Raw genomic sequence first — 18,814 nt, forward strand, 5'->3', positions numbered from 1 at the left:
ATGAGCGTTGGATGTACAGTTACCGGCCCCTTGACTCCACATCGCCATGGCATCCGGGGATCAAGCTTTCTTATCAAAGTCGACTCCGAACTACAACAGGTGGTAAAGGATTACCACAATCGCGACTTCGATGAGTCGATTGCTGATAGCCAGACGGAGTTATCCCAAGAGGAGCACCGTTTTATAGAAAGAATGAAGGAATCCTCAAAGTTGAAGAATGGCCATTATGAGATCGCCTTGCCCCTCAAAGATCGGCAACGTCCAGTTCCAAACAACCGTGCCCAGGCAGAACAGCGTACCATGTCGTTAAAGAAGAATTTAGAGAAGAATTCAACCTTTCATGATGACTACAAGATCTTCATACATGACATTGTCCCCAAAGGATATGCCCAAAGAGTACCTGATCACCAAAGACGGGCAAGCTACGAGGGCAAGACATGGTTCATCTCCCACCACGGAATTTACCACCCGCATAAGCCCGGGAAAATTCGGGTGGTTTTCGATTGCTTGGGAAAGCACAAAGGAAGTTCTCTCAATGACCAGCTGATGAAAGGTCCAGATCTTACTAACTCTTTCTTGGGCGTCCTTATTAGATTGCGGCAAGAGCGGATCGCCGCTATGGCAGACATTGAAGCCATGTTTCATCCGGTGAGAGTTCCCGATTGCGACCGCTTATTTTTTCGTTTTCTGTGGTGGCTAGATGCGACCTATCACGTGCTTTGGCGGAATATCAGATGACTGTTCATCTTTTTAGTGCAGTGTCATCGCCAGCCAGCGCCAACCTCGCCATTCGGAAAACGACAGATGATAATGAGAAACACTTCTCCTGTGACGTGATAAATACCGTCAGACGCAACTCTTACGTCGACGACCCTTGAAAGGCCCTTCCTTCAGTCACAGTTGCTATCGCCCACGTTCATGAACTGTGCAGCTTGCTACAGCGTGGTGGTTTTTGATTGACAAAGTGGGTAAGCAGCAGCCGAGATGTTTTGGAAAGTATCCCCATGCAGGAGTGCGGTCAAGAAATCAAGAGGTTAGACCTTCGAAATGATGAGTTGCCGAATGAGCGCGCGCTTGGTGTTCAGTGGTGGATAGAAAGTGATACGTTTGGTTTCAATGTTAACCTCAAGCAAAAACCCCCCACTCGGAGAGGCATCTTCTCTATCGTTAGTTCAGTCTTCGATCCGTTTGGTTTTCTTGCACCTTTCGCACTGACTGGCAAGAAATTTTTGAATGATTTTTGCCGAATAAGATTAGGGTGGGATGACGAAGTGCCAACAGAGTATCGCACGCACTGGCAAATATGGCTTTCAGATGTCCGTAACTGTCGCAGTTTACGATTAATCGTTGCCTCAAACCAGCCGACCCTACGGAGATTGTGTCCAGTCAGCTTCACCACTTGTCCGACGCCTCCGAAATTGGCTACGGATCAGTGTCATATCTACGATTGGAAGATAAATGCGGCATTTGTACCACCCTTCAAGGGAAACCCCGCCTGGTGCCACTTAAGCAAGTCAAAGTTCCTCGCTTAGAGCTGTCGGCCGCAACGATTTCTGTACGGTTGGACAAAGTTTTGAAGAGAGAGATCGACTTTCCATTAACTTACGACTCAGCCTTCTGGACAGACAGTACGTCTGTGTTACGCTATATTAAGAACGAGAGCAAAAGGTTCCACACCTTCGTGGCCAATCGTGTAGCCATCATTCGAGACGGGTCACGCCCAGACCAGTGGAGACCTGTGAGCGGTCAGCAAAACCCGAGCGACGACCTTTCTAGAGGATTATCAGTGGAAGCTCTTCTTAATTCTGACCGCTGGATAAAGAGGACGGATTTTTTTATGGATGGCAAAGGAGCTCTGGCCTTGAGATCCCGAGACCATGGGAAGCCTTTCGGATTCAGATCCAGAAGTAAAGTTAAGTGTCAAGGTTAACACGATGTTAGTGGCCCTTTGGTGGAGTATTTCCGGGGAATATCCTCCTGGTATCGCCTGAAGAAATCTATCGTTTCTGCGCTATAGCAAAAGTTTGCTGTTGGCTAGTAAAAGCGAAAAGTTAACGAAGTCTACCTCGACCACGTCAAAAGGCCAATTACCGTGGAAGAAATGGAGAGGCAGAATTGGAGATTCTCAAGTGTGTTCAGCAACATTCATTTACTGAAGAGATCGGCTCACTCACCAGATCTACGAATGAAGGTTTACCGCACGTCAAGAAGAACAGCAACCTTGGCAGATTGGACCCAGTTTTGATCGATGGTCTACTGCGCGTTGGTGGGAGACTTAGCCTAGCCTCAATATCATTTGATGCCAGGCAACAGATCATTCTACCCAAGAACGATCATGTATCCAACCTGATAGTGGAGCACTATCATCATACCTCCGGGAACTCCGGAAAAGAACAAGTAATTGGCCTACTACGTGAACGATCGTGGATTGTCAAGGCAGGATCGACTGTCAGAACGGTGTTGTCAAGGTGTGTAAGTTGCCGGTGGCGCCAAGGCCGTGAATGTGAGCAGAAGATGGCCGATCTTCCAGAGGACCGTCTCGCCGTGGAGCAGCAACCTTTTACATCGGTCGGTGCCGATTACTTTGGCCCCTTTTAAGAGATACGGGGTCATTTTCACTATCTTGCCTCTCGACTCGAGCCGTGCATATTAAAGTCACGCACAGCCTTGATACGGATTCCTTTTTGCTAGCCCTAAGACGGTTTAGAGCAAGGAGAGGTCAGATCCGGAAGATTCACTCAGACAACGAAACGAACTTCACCAGTGGCGAGAAAGAGCTCCCCGAATCGGTCAAGGGTTGAAACCAGGAAAGATCCACGATCATTTACTGCAAAAGAACATTGAGTCGTCTTTCAACTCCCTCATGGCTCACATTTTGGCGGTGTATGGGAGCGCTGCATTCACACCACGAGAAATTCTGCAAGGCCTCCTCCGAGAGCAAATCACAGATGATGAGTCTCGCGACCTTGATGTGCTAAGTTGAAAGGATTATGAATAGTCGTCCAATTACAACAGTCTCCAGTAACCCGCAGGACGGGCAGCCCTTAACACCTGCTGCGCTCTGAGCCTCCAATACCTTCAGGTTTGTTCCGTAAAGAAGATCTGCTGTCCCGTGGAAGGTGGAAACAGGTTCAGTACCTTGCAGATATCTTTTGAAGAAGATGGTCGAAAGAGTATCTCCCTCTATTACAATGCAGGCAGAAGTGGCTGTGTCAGAGAAGAAACATAGCCGTTGGAGATGTTTTTCCCGTTGCTGTAGAAAATTCTCATCGCAATTCTTGGCCCCTGGGTAAAGTGGTTGAAGTTTTCCAGGACGAGAAAGGCCTGGTTCGTCGCGCCAAAGTGAAGGTTTAATCCGGAACTCTTGAAAGACTGATCGACAAGCTGTCTCATAGTTGAACGTCAGGATTCTGAAGAAACTGAACAGTAAGTTTGTAGTAATAGTATTTCCAGACAGTTGCCAGATCAAAAAGAACAGTGTTGTGCTTGTCTCCCAATAACTCTCAAAAGTAACGCGTTCGCAGTATCGTATTTGTAAGTGTCTCACCCGTGGCTGAACACTTAGGTGGCGGTGTAGATCACTACCCATTATTTTTTCTCTATTCTTTCTTGTGCAGTAGTGTTAATTGTAGTAAGGTTTTGCTTGCGCTTTCTTTGTGTCATTACGTTACGTGGCATGTATTTAAATCGTATTGCTCATCGTTGGTGCAGGTTTGTCAAGTGCAGTTTGTCAAGTTAGTTTGCATATTCGTTCTTTTCGCTTCGTGCAGCTTGTTCGCCACTAGGCAGGATTCACAACATCGCAACAAATGTAAGTTTGTATTATGTAGTTTTCGTCGTCGTTTTCTTTGTAGCTTTCCTTGGGTATTTAGTGTTGTTTACAGTATAATAGGTTTTTGTTTGCTGTTTAATTTGCAGTTTTAACCGTGTTGTTTTGTGTCGTGTCGTGTCGTTTTGCCGGATTAAAATTGTGCTTTTTAGAATTAGTCTCCCGTGGCAGTAATACAGGATAGGGAGAAAGGGACGCGTGCAGAATAGTTTTAAACATATAAAGGACTAGATAAAAGATTGAGATTTCTAAACCTCAGCAAGATAAAACTAGTGTGTTCATATCTATACATTATTTGGAATAGCTCGTTCTCATAGCACTGTTTTTTTTCTGGTCCCGCAGTATTTCGCAGCCGTTTTAAGTCTCCTTCCCACAAACGGCTGCTTTGATCCGAACCGCATGCCTATCAATCAGGTAGCAGTAAATCAACAATGACGCCAGTGTCAGCGCGAAAATCGCCGGGGTTTGAATGCGGTGTCCGTTCACATTTCCGTTTCCGTAGCTTGATTGATTATATGATACAGCCCATATTTTTGGAAAAAGTGTGCCAGCGTTTTTTTTTGCCGGCTATGAATGTCAAACCGGAATACCAAAAATGAACTTAGAGCAGTTATGAACTGAACTTAAAAACTATTTTTATTTTTTAGAAGCCCGCTGACGGCAGGTTAGCAAAAAGCATACAAACCTTAAGAAATGGTTTTGAAAACAATTTCATAATGTTCATCGGGAAATCGACGAGGATTTCAGAGCCAGGGAGCTTCCAAGAGCGAAATATTTAGAGAGTTAGTTGGGATAGTGCTAGTGAATAAATGTATTTCCACGAGGAATGTGGTTCGCATCAAAGCAGTCGTTTGCGGGGAGAAGCGTACCATTTAGGAAAATACATCTTCCTGGACCGCGACAGCGACAGCGACAGTTTTCGGAACCCGCGACAGTTTACGTACGACGCACGACAATTTACTCGCGAGCCACGATCCGCGCCGTTTAGATTCTCACCGATCAAGATTTAAAGATTTAGTCGAATAATATTACACACACGGTAGGCTTCCCTTTTCTGTAATACACAAAATACTGAGTAGGGCCACTACTCACGCAATGCATCCTGGTTAAGCGTGGCCGTTTAAGATATGCACCCTTTAGAGAAGTCGTAGGTCTATTAAGCCCGGTTGTTTTCAGCCCTTTTCATTTGTCTCCCTTGCATTTTAGCCAAAACCTCAGGCCGTCGTTGTTGAGGGTTTCTTCCCTCTAAAGACACACCAGGAATGTCTTCTTCACTCAAATTATCTGCAAAACTTGTAACGATGCTGTGATGTCATAGGCCCTTCGGGCATGCGCAGTAAAATGAAAGGGTATCCCGGATGTCGTTGTTGTTTTATTACGCCTAGAGATGGCGGGCTTTTATGAGACGTATTAAGGAACCGTTGTGTTGCCATCGTTCTTGTACTAGTTTGGTCTACGCTACATGGTGTCAGGAGTGAAACAAACATTATACTACCGCTTGTGGCGCGGCCGAAAGCCAACTTGGTGAGTTGATTGAAGTAATTTCTCTGAATTATCTCGGCGATATTTCTGAACAATTTATATGCCTACCACGGGTGAAGAAAGTGGTGGCGCTTTTTCAGGTACACCACCCTCGATGATAACTGTTCCTGTAAATATACCGCTTCCAGAAAGGATGGATTTCAGCGGTGGAAACCTTCCCGTCAATTGGCAAAGATTCTGTCGAGCATGGTCAAATTACAAAATCGCCGCTCAACTGAAAGACCCCGAAAACCCGGCCAGAAATAAGGAGCGACGGGCAGCCACGCTACTTACATGTATCGCTTCTGATGCATTAGACGTAATTGATGCCATGGAGTTCGAGAACGAAGACCAAAGAAAAGACCCATAAGTGATCCTAGAAAAAATGAAAGACTACTGCATTGGGGAGTGCAATGAGACCTATGCAAGATATGTGTTCAATCGCCGGGACCGAGAGGCAAACGAGTCAGTTGATACGTATGTCACCGCATTACGAAAATTAGCGAAGACTTGCAACTATGGGTCACTGACAGACTCGCTTATTCGTGATAGAATGGTGGTGGGCATTAATGACAATTCCGCTCGTAAGAAGCTCCTGCAGACAAGCAAGCTCACATTAGGACAATGCATAGACATCTGCAGATCTTCGCAGACATCAGCAAGGCAGCTGAAAGAGATGAATCAAGAGGATGTCCGTTTAGTAAAGGACAATTAAAAAAAACAGTTGACAAAAGGAACGCAAAGGTTCCAGAGAAGAGCCAAAACGAGCCACACGAACGCAAATGCAAGTTTAGTTCCAGATATCATCCTTTCATTAAGAAAAATTGCCCTACATGGGAAACATCTTGCAAGAATTGTGGCAAGCTAAATCATTTTGCGGTATGTTGCCAAGAATCTAGGAAGAAAGTGCTGTCTGTGAACTACACATCCGAAGACGAGGAGTACGAATATGTGGCCGAGATAGAAGTGAAAGAGCAGTTTAATGCACTAGCCTCTAATCGCTCCCCCAACAAAGTGTTTGTCACTCTACTGATCAATGGAATCCAGGAAAAGTTTCAGTTAGACAGTGGATCAACAGTAAACATCATGACGGATGAGACCGTGTTAAAGCTCTGAGGCCAAGACGGCTTGACTGACTTGGAGAAAACCCCTGTGACCCTGGTAATGTGCAACCAGTCTGAGGTCAAACCCTTGGGCAAGAAACGATTCAAAGTCGTCAACCTCAAGAACAACAAGAAATACAACATCGAGTTTCATCTCGTTCGTGGGAAGTGTAAATCCATTTTTGGCTTGAGGGCCAGCGAACACCTTCAGCTGCTAACATTCAACAGCCAAAATATTTGTTCTGTGGAGCTAAGTGGGGTAGAGCAGAATGATCCCAAGTTGAAAGACTACATTTCACAGTACCCCGACGTATTCACTGGGGAAGGCAAACTAGAAGAGCTACTCCACCTGGAGATAGACAGAAACGTCCAGCCAGTCCAGCTACCTACACGGTAAGTCCCCATTGCCCTCAGAGAGCCTCTAAAGCACGAACTGGACAGATTGTCAAATATTGGAGTGATTTAGAAGGTCGATACACCCAAGAGCTGGATCTCAGCGCTTGTGGTCACAACAAAGAAAAATGGCAAAGTTAGACTATGTATTGACCCAAAACCGTTGAATGAAGCCTTACGCAGAAATAATTACCCCTTACCTACAATAGATGATGTGCTGCCCCTGTTATCGAAGGCCCGTGTGTTCACGGTGCTAGATGCGAAAAATTGTTTCTGACACATACAGCTGGATGAGTCAAGCAGTTTTGCTACTACCTTTGGAAAACCCTGGGGACGCTATCCATGGCTTCGCTTGCCGTTTGGAGTATCCCCAGCTCCAGAGGATTTTCAGAGGAGGATTGATATTGCACTTGAGGGCCTACAAGGACAGAAGGCTATAGCAGACGACATCCTGGTGTTTGGAGCAGGAGACACTGACGAGGAAGCACTCAAAGATCACGACCACAACCTGCGAGAGGTGTTCATCCGCTGTCGGCAAAAGGGCATTAAGCTCAACCCAGAGAAGATACAGTTCAGACAGAAGCGGGTCAGCTACATGGCCACATCATATCATCGGAGGGCTTCCAGGCAGATCCAAACAAGCTGAAAGCTATCAATGAAATGCCGCCTCCTACTGACAAGGAAGGTGTCCAGAGAGTACTAGGCATGATAAATTATGTGCAGAAGTTTGCTCCCAACCTAGCAGACTTGGCCAAACCACTGAGAGAGCTTGTTCAGAAGGACAATAAATTTATCTTGGATAAAGAAGTTCATGGCCAGTGTCTAGATCAAGTGAAGCAGGCCTTAACCCAGGCACCAGTACTCAAGTTCTTTGACCCCCAAAGGAAGACCGTACTCCAGTGCGACGCCTCTATGAGTGGGCTTGGGGCGTGCTTGATGCAGGATGAACACCCTGTGGCGTATGCCTCCAGGGCACTGACACCTACGGAGACTAACTACGCTCAGATAGAAAAAGAACTATTAGCAATTGTCTTTGGAGTTGAGCGATTTGAGGGCTATGTCTATGGCAGAAAGGTTTTCATTGACACTGATCACAAACCTTTGGAATCTATCATGAAAAAAGTCTATTGAGTGCACCAAAGTGATTGCAGAGGATGTTATTGCATCCACTTGTCTCTACTGGACTTCCGGAATACGCCATCAGAAGGAATGGAAAGCACCCCTGAACAGCGTCTCTTTGCGCGCAGAACCCGTACCTTGCTACCCACGGCTAGATACCTACTTCAGCCCAAAGTCATTTCTCATGTACACCGGAATTTATAACTGAGGCAAAACAAGCCATCGTTCGTTTTCAACAGAGGTGCTAAGGATCTGCAACCGCTAAGATATGGAGTCGTGGTGCGGGGTCGACCGTTACCAGGTCATTCAAGATGGTTTAAAGCACAAGTGAGTTGTCAGGAAGCTCCAAGTTCTTATCAGGTCCGCACGGAGGATGGGAGAGTCTACCGCCCAAACCGTTCACATCTGTACAAAGTTCCTGAGAACGTTCAGGCGATGCCAGACGAAGACATAATTGAATCGAAGGCCAATGCTCAAACACTACCCTCCACCAAGAAACCTACTGAGGAGACACTCCAGGCGCCCCATGAACCTTCAGCGTTGCAGTTACCAGATGTAGCACAGCCAGATCTACAGTCAGCTTCGCCAGGTGTCCCTCCCCCTGTTTCTACTAGAAGTGGCAGGTTGGTTAGGAGACCTGCTTACCTCAAGGACAATGTGCAGTAGAATGAAAGGTATCCCGGATGTCGTTGCTGTTGTATTACACCTAGAAATGGCGGGCTTTTATGAGACGTATTAAAGAACTGTTGTGTTGCCATCGTTCTTGTACTCGTTTGGACTACGCTACAAAACTCACCGAAATTTTTAACACAGAACATTCGACAAGATAAATTCAAATAAGATCAACCTATCCCGTGATGAAACGATCGACAATTCCACAATACACAACCTTTCGAACAAAATTTACTGCCTCTTAGCCTCCTTTTCGTGAACTCGGTTCAGGTCTCAACCGCGCGCCGCCATTTTGAATAAGGCCTTTAACTGACGTTTTTCTCTAACGTTGGGAGCTGAATAATCAGTCTTTGGAACTGAATTTCATTCTATTTTGCAAGATGCGCCTGAGCTCTCATCGCGTATCGAAACGGAGCGAGTCCTTGCAATATGCTCACAAGCATGCTGGTTAACACCATGGTAAGCGTAATTAATAGTTTTTACAGTTTCAAATTCAAGAGCATTTTTTTCACATAATCTGTGTACAGTACATGAATCCGTTTACGTAATCTAACGGTTATTTGTCTTGAATTCACTGAGTTACACCCTCGGAATTTCGTAAGTGAACATGAACGATAAGTTCGTATCAACATCACAAGTACATAAGGCTGAATTCCAGCAAGATGTTTTCACATTATCAGTTTAGAATTCACGAACCATGTCCATAACCTGCTTGAATATTTTCCCTTAAATTCATTGAGTTACATCCTCGCAATCTGAAGAAGTGATTCGCATCTGCACCACAAATGAGGCACATTTCAAACTTTACGTACGATTCTAGGCATTTAAATTTAGGTAAGATGCTTCTTCTCTATTCTATTTTAAAGAGTTTCTTTTGATGTAAACTTTAAAGTTTAATTTACTCCTAAAAGTGCTTGAAAATAATTAAATTTCGTTTTAGTTCACCTGTGTGAAGGTAAAACTGAAGTGTTGCAGGGCTCTCTTTCCAAAGTGAACTCACGTCAACAGGTGTCATTAAGCTACTTGATATAGTATGATTCTCCCAAACCTGCAATGTTACTGCCCTGGCTTTTTACAAAGCTTCCTGATACATCTGTATGCCAGCCAATGATTTAAGTCTCATTAAAAAGCTATGCCATACTTTAGCAGCTTTATTTTTAAATTAAATTCCATCTTTAAGTTATTTGGCATTTTCTGTTTGAAAATTTATAAATGTAATTTGCTACTTCATCCTTGTAAAGAGGTATTACACATTTCTATTTTTAAAACCTGAAATGCAAAGTCAACTTTATTTCAATGAGTTTGGAATTTCATACTACAGAAGAGCACTTTTGACTGGAGTATAATACAGTTTTACTTATTTGCCATCTTTCTCACCAATATGACTGTGTCTTAAAGTGGGGAAATGATTTATATCATAATGATTACAATCTACCCATGCTTTCAAATACATGTATGAAATAATGATGTGATGAATGTCTGATGTTATGAAACACTTAAAATGGGAAAACGTGTGGCTGGTAGCCTTTGTGTTTAATTTCTAAGCTGTCAGAGTTAAGGAGGTGAACTATTTCAATCCTCTCATAATTCTTACTGCTGAATGTTTTTGGAGATTCATTTGTGACAATTAGAATGATAGTGGCAGGAGAAACACAGTCAGGCTTTTCCCATTCAAAAGCAAGTTTATTAGATCTTGGATTCTACAATTAAACTTGGTGAGATAATCAGATGAAATTTATTCATATATTATGTTTCAATATGGTATGCTTATATGGAAGGGTAATTGTAATTATAGCTTCACAGATGTTTTTCTCATAATATAGAATGCTTTGATAACTATATGCCTGAATTTTAAATATCTGAAAATCATATATGTGTAGTGCAGTTTCATGATGTGTATGAAAGTGTTCCTTGCTGTAATAACCCTACTTATCTAGTAGGTGGAAATATGGTCTTGAAAAAAATTCAGGCCCATACAGGATTTCAGTCCATGACCTCTGCGATACCAGTGCAGTGCTCCACCAACTGAGCTAACAAGCCAACTGGGAGCTGGTTATTACTGTTGGTTCACATTTCATGAAATTGCGGTATGCATATATGTAGTTCATATATTCAAAATTAATTGATTTATATCACTTCAACCAGCACCCAGTTGGCTTATTAGCTCAGTTGGTAGAGCACTGCACCATTATAGCAGAGGTCATGGGTTCAAATCCTGTACGGGCCTAAATTCTTTTTTTAGGCCTTATTTCCACCCACTAGATAACTAGGGTTGTTACTGCAAGGAACACCTTCATACAACTTTATTCCTTTCTCTTCAACGTCAATTACTGTTTCTGGAGCACAATCAAAGGAAGCATGTTATAAAAACTTTTGATTCAGTTAATTATTTGAGTATGTGAGTAACATTTGATGTTTTCTCATCAAACAGAATGGTTCAGCTGAAGACAACTCAAAAGGAGTAAACTTGAGCACTTAGGAATTACGATCCACAGTAATTGTCTAGCTGTTGCGGAATCCCTGTCATTGTAAGTAAGTTCATTGTCTGTTTTCGTATTGTTACTTTGTATTGATGTAATTATAAGTTGGCAAAGCTAATAAACTCAAACTTAAACTTACATCTTGCTTTGATAGTCTGACAATTACAGTTTACTGAGATGATTAAAACGTCCGTCCCTATACAGGAATGTACCTTCCATATGACCTGCACAGTAAGCCAGCTTAGCTGAAAAGTAAGAAAAAGAGTTGAAAGCATAATGTAGTTGCCACGAAGGTTATGGGAAGAGGACTGGAGCGAAAACATATTCTTCATATAAGCAGGAAAATGAGTGAAAACAAAGTCATATAACAGTAGGACGAAATTCTGAACGCGCTTGTTGCACAATGAAGTAGAGTTGACTTTTGAAAGAAGAGTGGTGTTTAGAGACAAGTAATCTCCAAGTATAGATCTAAGTATTCTTTTATTTAGTGGTTCAAGCTTATTCGCATCGCGTGCTCCACAAAAGTGCCAGACAGAAGAGAAATGATAAAAATGAAGTCAAGTATACGCTTAAGATTTCCCTGCCTATGAGTTTTTGATAGCGCAACATGACATTAAATTGATTATTAATCTTTTTTGCACACGTTTGATATATGTTTATAAAAATTCTGGTTATCTATTTCCATTCCAAAAATGTCTAACATGTCTTTTACTGGGAAGGAAAAACCATACTCCGTATCACCGAGGACTAGACCCTGGTGCCTGGTCTCATTAACTAACATCCCATTTTCATGGTGCTACTGATTGGCCGCCCAACATCAAGAGATACGCATGCTTCTAGAGCTGCCGGATCGACGTGGGAGTAGTAGACCTGATCCTTATTAGCATAAGCGTTCAACTTGGCCTTCTTGACCGGGAAGAAAAGATCGTTAGTAAAAATGTTGAATAGTAAAGGTCATAGCACACTCCCTGCGGAACCTCATGCTTGACGCTTTTCCCGGTGGAAAAGTTGTCTCTAACTTTAACTCTCTAGGTTCCTTCAGAGAGATTGTTCCTAATTAAGGCACAAATTTTGTCATCCATACCATAGGCTCTTAGTTTCGAAAGGAGGAGTGGATACTGAATGACATCAAACGCTTTGGAGAAACTACCGCAAAGAGCTCCCCCCTGTCACGCATCATCCTCCAGTCCTCCGTCAATCATAGCAAGAAGTCTCGCAACTATGAAACTTTCTACAGGCGCTAATGAAGTCTGATAAGAGTCCATCGTAGCATTCGTACACCTGCTCCGATAGAAGCCTTTCAAAAATATTGTTAAGGGCAGGGAGTACAGTTACGGGCGTATAGTTGATCTTACAAACTCGTCGTTTCTTTTATACGAAAGGGGTCACAATGCCTATCCTCCAGCTTTATTCCTTGTACCTTAAGCCCTCAAAACTTGTAGCAGGGGAATCTGTAACCTGACTTCTTTCGTCTACAACTGTGTGATGGCCTGCATAAAGTTTTACTGAAAATAGCAACATTGTAGTTACCGATATTACAACATGTAATGTTATTTGGATGGCATTAAATACTCAGGCTCGAGCTCTCAATAGTGCATGGTGTTCTTACAAATGCTGATATTCAGACTAAACACTGATATATATGTATGGAATTGGTCACTAATTGTGTGAATTTTAAAGGCTGGGAATCTAGAGAAGCAAGGATCCATCCACAAGTAGAACTGAAGCTAATGGGCACCCTCCTCGTGTTTTTTCTGCCCTCTCCCTTCAATGTTTAGGGGCGCACGTGAAGAAAATGGTTGGGTTAAAATATACATTACAAGGATTTGCCAGCTTGTTACAGTACAAGTGGAAAAATGGAAAACATAGCTGTGCATTTAATGTATAACCTGAGTTGCTGCACGAGTTATTCACTTTCAACAACTATCCAAGTCTTTTAAAAAACTTTCATGTTAACGTTTCTTCTTAGTGAACCGGTGAAGATCTTAGTAGATGGTCAAATGAATACTTTTTTCAGAACAATAAAAATTATTAATGTGTTTCATGTTAGAATGTTGCTTCAATTCCACCTTCTAGAAAATTCATCGACAGGCTGACATGAGATACCATTCGCAACCCCTATAAGGCCAATAACAACATCAACTCAACTTTAAAACTAACGAGAAAATTTATTGATGTTTGTAATTAATTTCTGTAGTTTACATGTACAGATGAGATCCAGTTATTTTTCTAAGTTTCTATAAACATCTTCATTATTGAATGCTAAGTCTCTCTTAATCATCAAGTTTGAAAAATAATATTGTTCTAGCCTGTTTCCTTTTAAATCAAACTTTCTCAGCGAGAAAAAACAGGTGCAAGATAAATTTCGTACTTCAGTAGCCAGAGTTGCCAAGATCATGTCTGAGAAACTGACATCATATGCAGTTACAGCAGAAGTTACCAAATTAGATAACGGAGAACTCTCAAAAGGACGCCATGTATCAATAACAAAACGCGAATTGTCGAAAGACAAGTAAGAAATAACAGGTTTACCCTGAGATGAAAGTGACTTCTTTTTAATTTTCTACGCTTATCAGCGGAGGGTGACACGGAGAAATTTGTTGGAGCAGTCCTCCCCCCCGTCTCCTCTCCAACACAGTCTGGTCCCTTAATCCCCTAGATAACCTCTTCGACAGCCAGTGCTGGGAATTTTTAATAAAGTGTAGGGCTAGAAATACATTTACTAATGCTCTGCGAAATCTATTTTTTAAAGATAAATGCGTTTTCACTTGTTTCAAGATACCTTTTGCAAAACCGTGTTTCTGAGCCCGATTTGAGCTTGTTTTAAGGGCAGCCGTAGCGCTTTTCACTTTTTGGCCAAATTTCGCTGACAACATTGTATTTGACTTGGATTTCGTGTTTTCTAACGGATATCGAAAGCTACAACACGACCAGAGTGCCGCGGCGCGCCTCGTCACAATTAAAAAAAAGGCATGATCACATTACGCCTGTTCTTTTCAATCCTCATTGGCTTCCCGTCAATCAACGTATTATTTTTAAGATTTTACTTATAGCCTACAAGGCACTTAACAACTTGGGACCGTCGTACAATTGTGATTTGCTTACATCTTACACCCCATCTTGTCAACTACGCTCATCATCCATGCACCTTCTGGATTCTCCATCCTATAACCTGAAAACATATGGCGCAAGATCTTTCTCTGTAGCAGCCCCATCATTATGGAATGCTTTGCCAAGTGAAATTAGAAATGCTCAGTCTGTGTCTGTTTTTAAAAGTAGATTAAAAACTTTTCTTTTTAAAAAAGCCTTTTATAATTAATATTAGCTGTCTTAAGTGTTAATGTTAAAGTTTTCTGTAGGCGCCTTTAAACAGTAGGATACTGGCGCGGTATAAATCTTTTATTATTATTATTATTATTATTATTATTATTATATCAACCCAATGTAATGAAAAATGTGCGTTTGTACTTGTTTGCACGCACTTTTTGCAAAACCGTGCTTTTGAGCCCTATTAGAGCGAGTTGTGACCAAAATGAGCCATTTTTGCAAACTTTCGGCTGAATTTCGTTGTTTTCTTGCAGATTCTATATTAACGTAACTGAAAGCATTGCGTTTTGGTTTGTTTGCAGCATTTTTAGCTGGAAAACAGCTAAATTTGCTAAAAGTACAAAACTAGCGCGTTTTTAGGATTTTTATTCTTTGGCCAAATGTCGCTCAAAACATTGCGTTTAAGCTGGATTTTACTGTTCTCTTACAGATTTTAACGCAATCTATAGACCACTTTCATAAATGGCTGCCGGATTAATATTCTTTTGTTTAAATTTAAATTTGCCTGGGTGGCCTCGCTTGAGATAATGTATTCTTTTGAATTTTGTACTGGAGAACGAGGCCACCTAGGCAAATTTAAATTTAAACAAAAGAATATTGATCCAGCAGCCATTTATGAAAGTGGTCTATAGCAGGAAAGGTTTAACTATGGTGTTAAAGATCCTGATTTTGATGGTGATCTTCAGCTTAGGCTACGCCCGAATGTTCTCCATTTGGAGGAAGGCTGCTCTCACTCCGCCAATTCTCACTTTTGCACCGGCATCCGCCCCACTGTATTTGTCTAGACTGCCAGCTTGGTAAGCATTTTTTTTTTAATTATAGAACAGTGAGCAGTACTTCTGCGAACAGTAGTTGTAAAACTTCTTGTATTTTCCTACGCGTTTCGTCTAACTGTCGTAGACTTCTTCAGGGAGTTTTACAAGTATGAATAAACGCCTGTATTTATAAGCCAAAGTTACAGGTGTTGTAGAGCGTTTTCAAGGCTCGATATTTCAAGCATTTTTAGGTTTAGCTTTTGTTTTATTAAGTCTCGCCTTTTCGCCCCTACGTGCTATTTTGATGAATCTATAGTTTTGATGATTTATTTTTAGTGTGTGTTTGAACTTGGCTCAGCACTTACCGTGCTAGACATTTTAATCCCTTGTTATGGTTGAAGATAACTAGTTTGCTAGGTGGTCATGTTTGAGTTGGTAAAACTGACCTTGAGTTTTACCCACACTGAACATCCTGTTTTGGAAGTTCCCACGGTTAGCTAACCCAAACATGTCTGTGATTTTTGTATTTAATACTGGAGCACTCCTTGCTGAAAGTAGTAGAAATAAGCAGTGGAACAAGAGAGAGAATAAAGAAGAAAATTACAGAGTCTCAGTACTTCTTGTTAATTTGCCAAGCGAGTGGTAAAACCCCTCAACAAATTTGGTGGAGGACCCGTCTTCAACAAAACCGGTGGAGCACCCATTATCTACAAGTTGGTAAAGTACGCTTTTGGAATTCCTACAATTGTGAGTGGAACTTCGCTTTTATCAGCATGCTTTTCCGTTGCAAGCTAATTTGACTTTCTAAATCTGAGTGATAGCCGAGTTCTTTTATAATGATCTAGCTAGCGTAGAATGTAACAGTTTATTTAGTGTATAGATCAGTTGGCTTCTGATTTGATTATCGCTGTTGATGGTCAATTTCAAGGTTTGGATTTTCAATTTCGGGTCTGTAGCGTTTTCTCTTTATTAGTACCGTTTTCGATTGCGTTGCTTTCATTTTTGGGAAATCTGGCTCATGTAGTATCTCTTAAATATTCATCCTGAGTACTAGACAGCGAGCGCGAGCCCTGGCTGAAGAAGCCGTTCACCAGGAAAACTTAACAATAAGTTCGGGTTCGAATGAGTGGCCAGCCCCTCCTCCACCCGTTCAGCAATCTAGAGTACCATTCTTTCGTTCACTTTTTAAATCAGCTAATAGATCGCCGAGGGCTGACGCACAATCGAAGGCTTTTTGTGGAATTCCTACACCTAGTGAATGTTCTCTGGTTTCTTCTTGTACCGGTAGCCAAAGTTCTGACTCCGAAGAAGATCTTATTTATGAGAGCGTCAAGACCAGAGAAAATCTTTCCAATCGTGAAAATGTAAGTGAAGATTCTCTCGAAGCTCGTAACGACTCAGTTGTTAATAGTCGACATAATTCTTTAGACTCAAATCAGTTGTCTCTTGCACCAGCCTATGCAGAAATGGAAGACCAAGTTAGTCAGTTATGCCAAGCAGTCGAACGAATGCAAGCTTCGGTTAGTTCACAAAATAGAAGCAGCGGTGTAAAATCGTCAGTTACATTTCCAATTTTTAGAGGTGACGAATCCGATGACGCTCATGAATTTGTTAGGAATTATAAGAGGGCCGGTAGACTAAATGGTTGGGACGACGATAGTTTAGCATTAGGACTTCCTCTTTATTTAAAGGCCTACGCTAGCGCTTGGTTTAAAACTTTGCCAAGGGCCGACGAGATGTCTTTCGAAGAATTGTCTGAGGAATTAGTTACGCATTTTGCCTCCGGTGCTAGTGAGTGGCGCGTAAGACAGGCGCTAGGCCAACGACGACAACTGGAAAAAGAATCGGTTGCAGATTATGCCTATAGCCTTCGAACACATTGTGCCAGAATTAATTTGCCCAATTCTGAATGGACACACTACTTTGTCCAGGGACTCATTCCCGAGATTCGCGAGTACGTTGTTTTGCAACAACCTGAAAATTTGGAATCGGCAGAAGACTTCGCTAAGCTAAAAGAGTCAGTATTGCAAGGATCGAGTAAACGCGCAGACTTTAACCCTAAGGAAGTATCAGCGCAAATTTTGGAAGAACTTTCAAAAGCAATCAACCCTAAGGATAAGTCAATTAGTGCTGTGGGTCCAGCTTCAGATCAAAACCCTCACATGAGCAAATCTGAGATGAAACAAATTATTAGAGACGAATTCCGCGAATTAATGAGAGGCAATATCAATAATAGACCCAGTGGTTATAATCAGCGCTCAGACCAGAATTTTCAGCCAAGGAGTTCCAGGTCTCGTTTTGGCGATGCCGTTTGCTATAATTGTGGTCGAAAAGGACATACCTATTATTTTTGTCGTTCAAAACCTGATCCTAGGAATTTTCGTCGTGGTCGTGGTAGACAAAATTTTTATCAAAATAGGGATCAAAACACTTCTGACTGGCAGTCTAAGCAGCAGGGAAACTGAAAAGTGCCCCTGTCTCGTTAGAAAATGAACCCGTGATGGGGGCGTCAAATACTGTACAAAAACCTTTAATGAAACTTGTAGACCGAAATTTATCGGGAGGATCGTGCAATGCTGATAAACTTGCTTTCAGTAAAGCCAAGCCTGCCGAGATTTCAGTAGATGAGAGAGTTGATTTAGCGCAACATGTTATTGTCAAAGATAATTGTCAAACCTCACCAAAACATTCATCTAGTCACCCTCCGCAGAGTGGTAGACAAAAACAAGGCGCTTGTTTGGAGAGTAGTATCGTCATTATTTTGTCCATTATTTTAGCTATTGTTATTAGGGTACTTGAATTGTTTGAAGTAGTCATATCAAGTAGTGTGGAAGTACTTAAACAACCTCCGGTGTCTAGCAAAGGACACGCGACTTTACTTTCAGGTGCCAGTACGCCGAATCTTTCTGCTTTGTCTGTTCAGGATAGAACTCCTGAGTGTTTATGTAAGGTCTCAAAAGAAGAGCCTCCAAGTTTTGAAAGTGCTGTTGTCGAAGAAAACAGCCTAGTTTTTGAACAAGCAGATATTTTTAATGATGATGTGTTAAGTAGTGACGATATTGTTATTTCGGAGGTCATTTCGAACAACGCTAAGCAAAATGAGGTAGCCGATAGCGACGAAACTTTACGTAGTGACTACTCGCCTTTGGCTAGCAGCGATTTAGAGAATAGTGAACAGGGGTCAACAAGTTTATCCGTCTCGAGGACATTAGTAGGTTATTCCGATTTACCTAAGTTTATGTCTTCCCACTTGTCTGCCATACTTTCTACTGATCATTCATTGAGGTTGACTATAACAGCATTAGAACAAGGTTTGTCTGGTCGATGTCGAACACAGCGGTCAGGATTTGACTGTAGATATCTTACTGTTAGCACCAGAGATTACAGATAAAAATAGTTTCTGCGTCGTACAACAATTGACTCCACTCAAATTTAATATTTCGGGAAAATGTTTTTCAGGGCCTGTCCAACACACAAACCTTGCTTTAATTAATTGTCCAAATTCAAGGCAGGTAGTCTCTTTAGACAGATTAGATAGGTGTTTTAGAAGTAAAGTAGGTTTCTTATGCCCTAAGAATGTATTAAAGACAGTTTCTAGCTTGCAATGGTTAGGTT

The 18,814-nt window shown here is 41.9% G+C and overlaps 2 protein-coding genes across 2 annotated transcripts; both read left to right on the plus strand.

Annotated features, from left to right (window-relative positions):
* LOC148716453 (uncharacterized) lies at nt 1-2,598 on the plus strand. The gene is made up of 3 exons (XM_088744587.1): nt 1-648; nt 1,334-1,925; nt 2,159-2,598. Exons 1-3 carry the CDS (start codon nt 1-3, stop codon nt 2,596-2,598), a joined length of 1,680 nt encoding a protein of 559 aa, XP_088600713.1.
* Nucleotides 2,599-8,400: 5,802 nt separating this feature from the next.
* Nucleotides 8,401-18,077, plus strand: LOC148716454 (uncharacterized). Its single transcript, XM_088744588.1, has 2 exons — nt 8,401-8,588; nt 16,254-18,077. The coding sequence occupies exons 1-2, from the start codon at nt 8,401-8,403 to the stop codon at nt 17,662-17,664; spliced, it is 1,599 nt and encodes a 532-aa protein (XP_088600714.1). The 3' UTR covers nt 17,665-18,077.
* The last annotated feature ends 737 nt before the right edge of the window (nt 18,078-18,814 follow it).

The sequence above is a fragment of the Stylophora pistillata genome, chromosome 14, assembly GCF_964205215.1.
Source record: "Stylophora pistillata chromosome 14, jaStyPist1.2, whole genome shotgun sequence".
NCBI lineage: Eukaryota > Metazoa > Cnidaria > Anthozoa > Scleractinia > Pocilloporidae > Stylophora > Stylophora pistillata.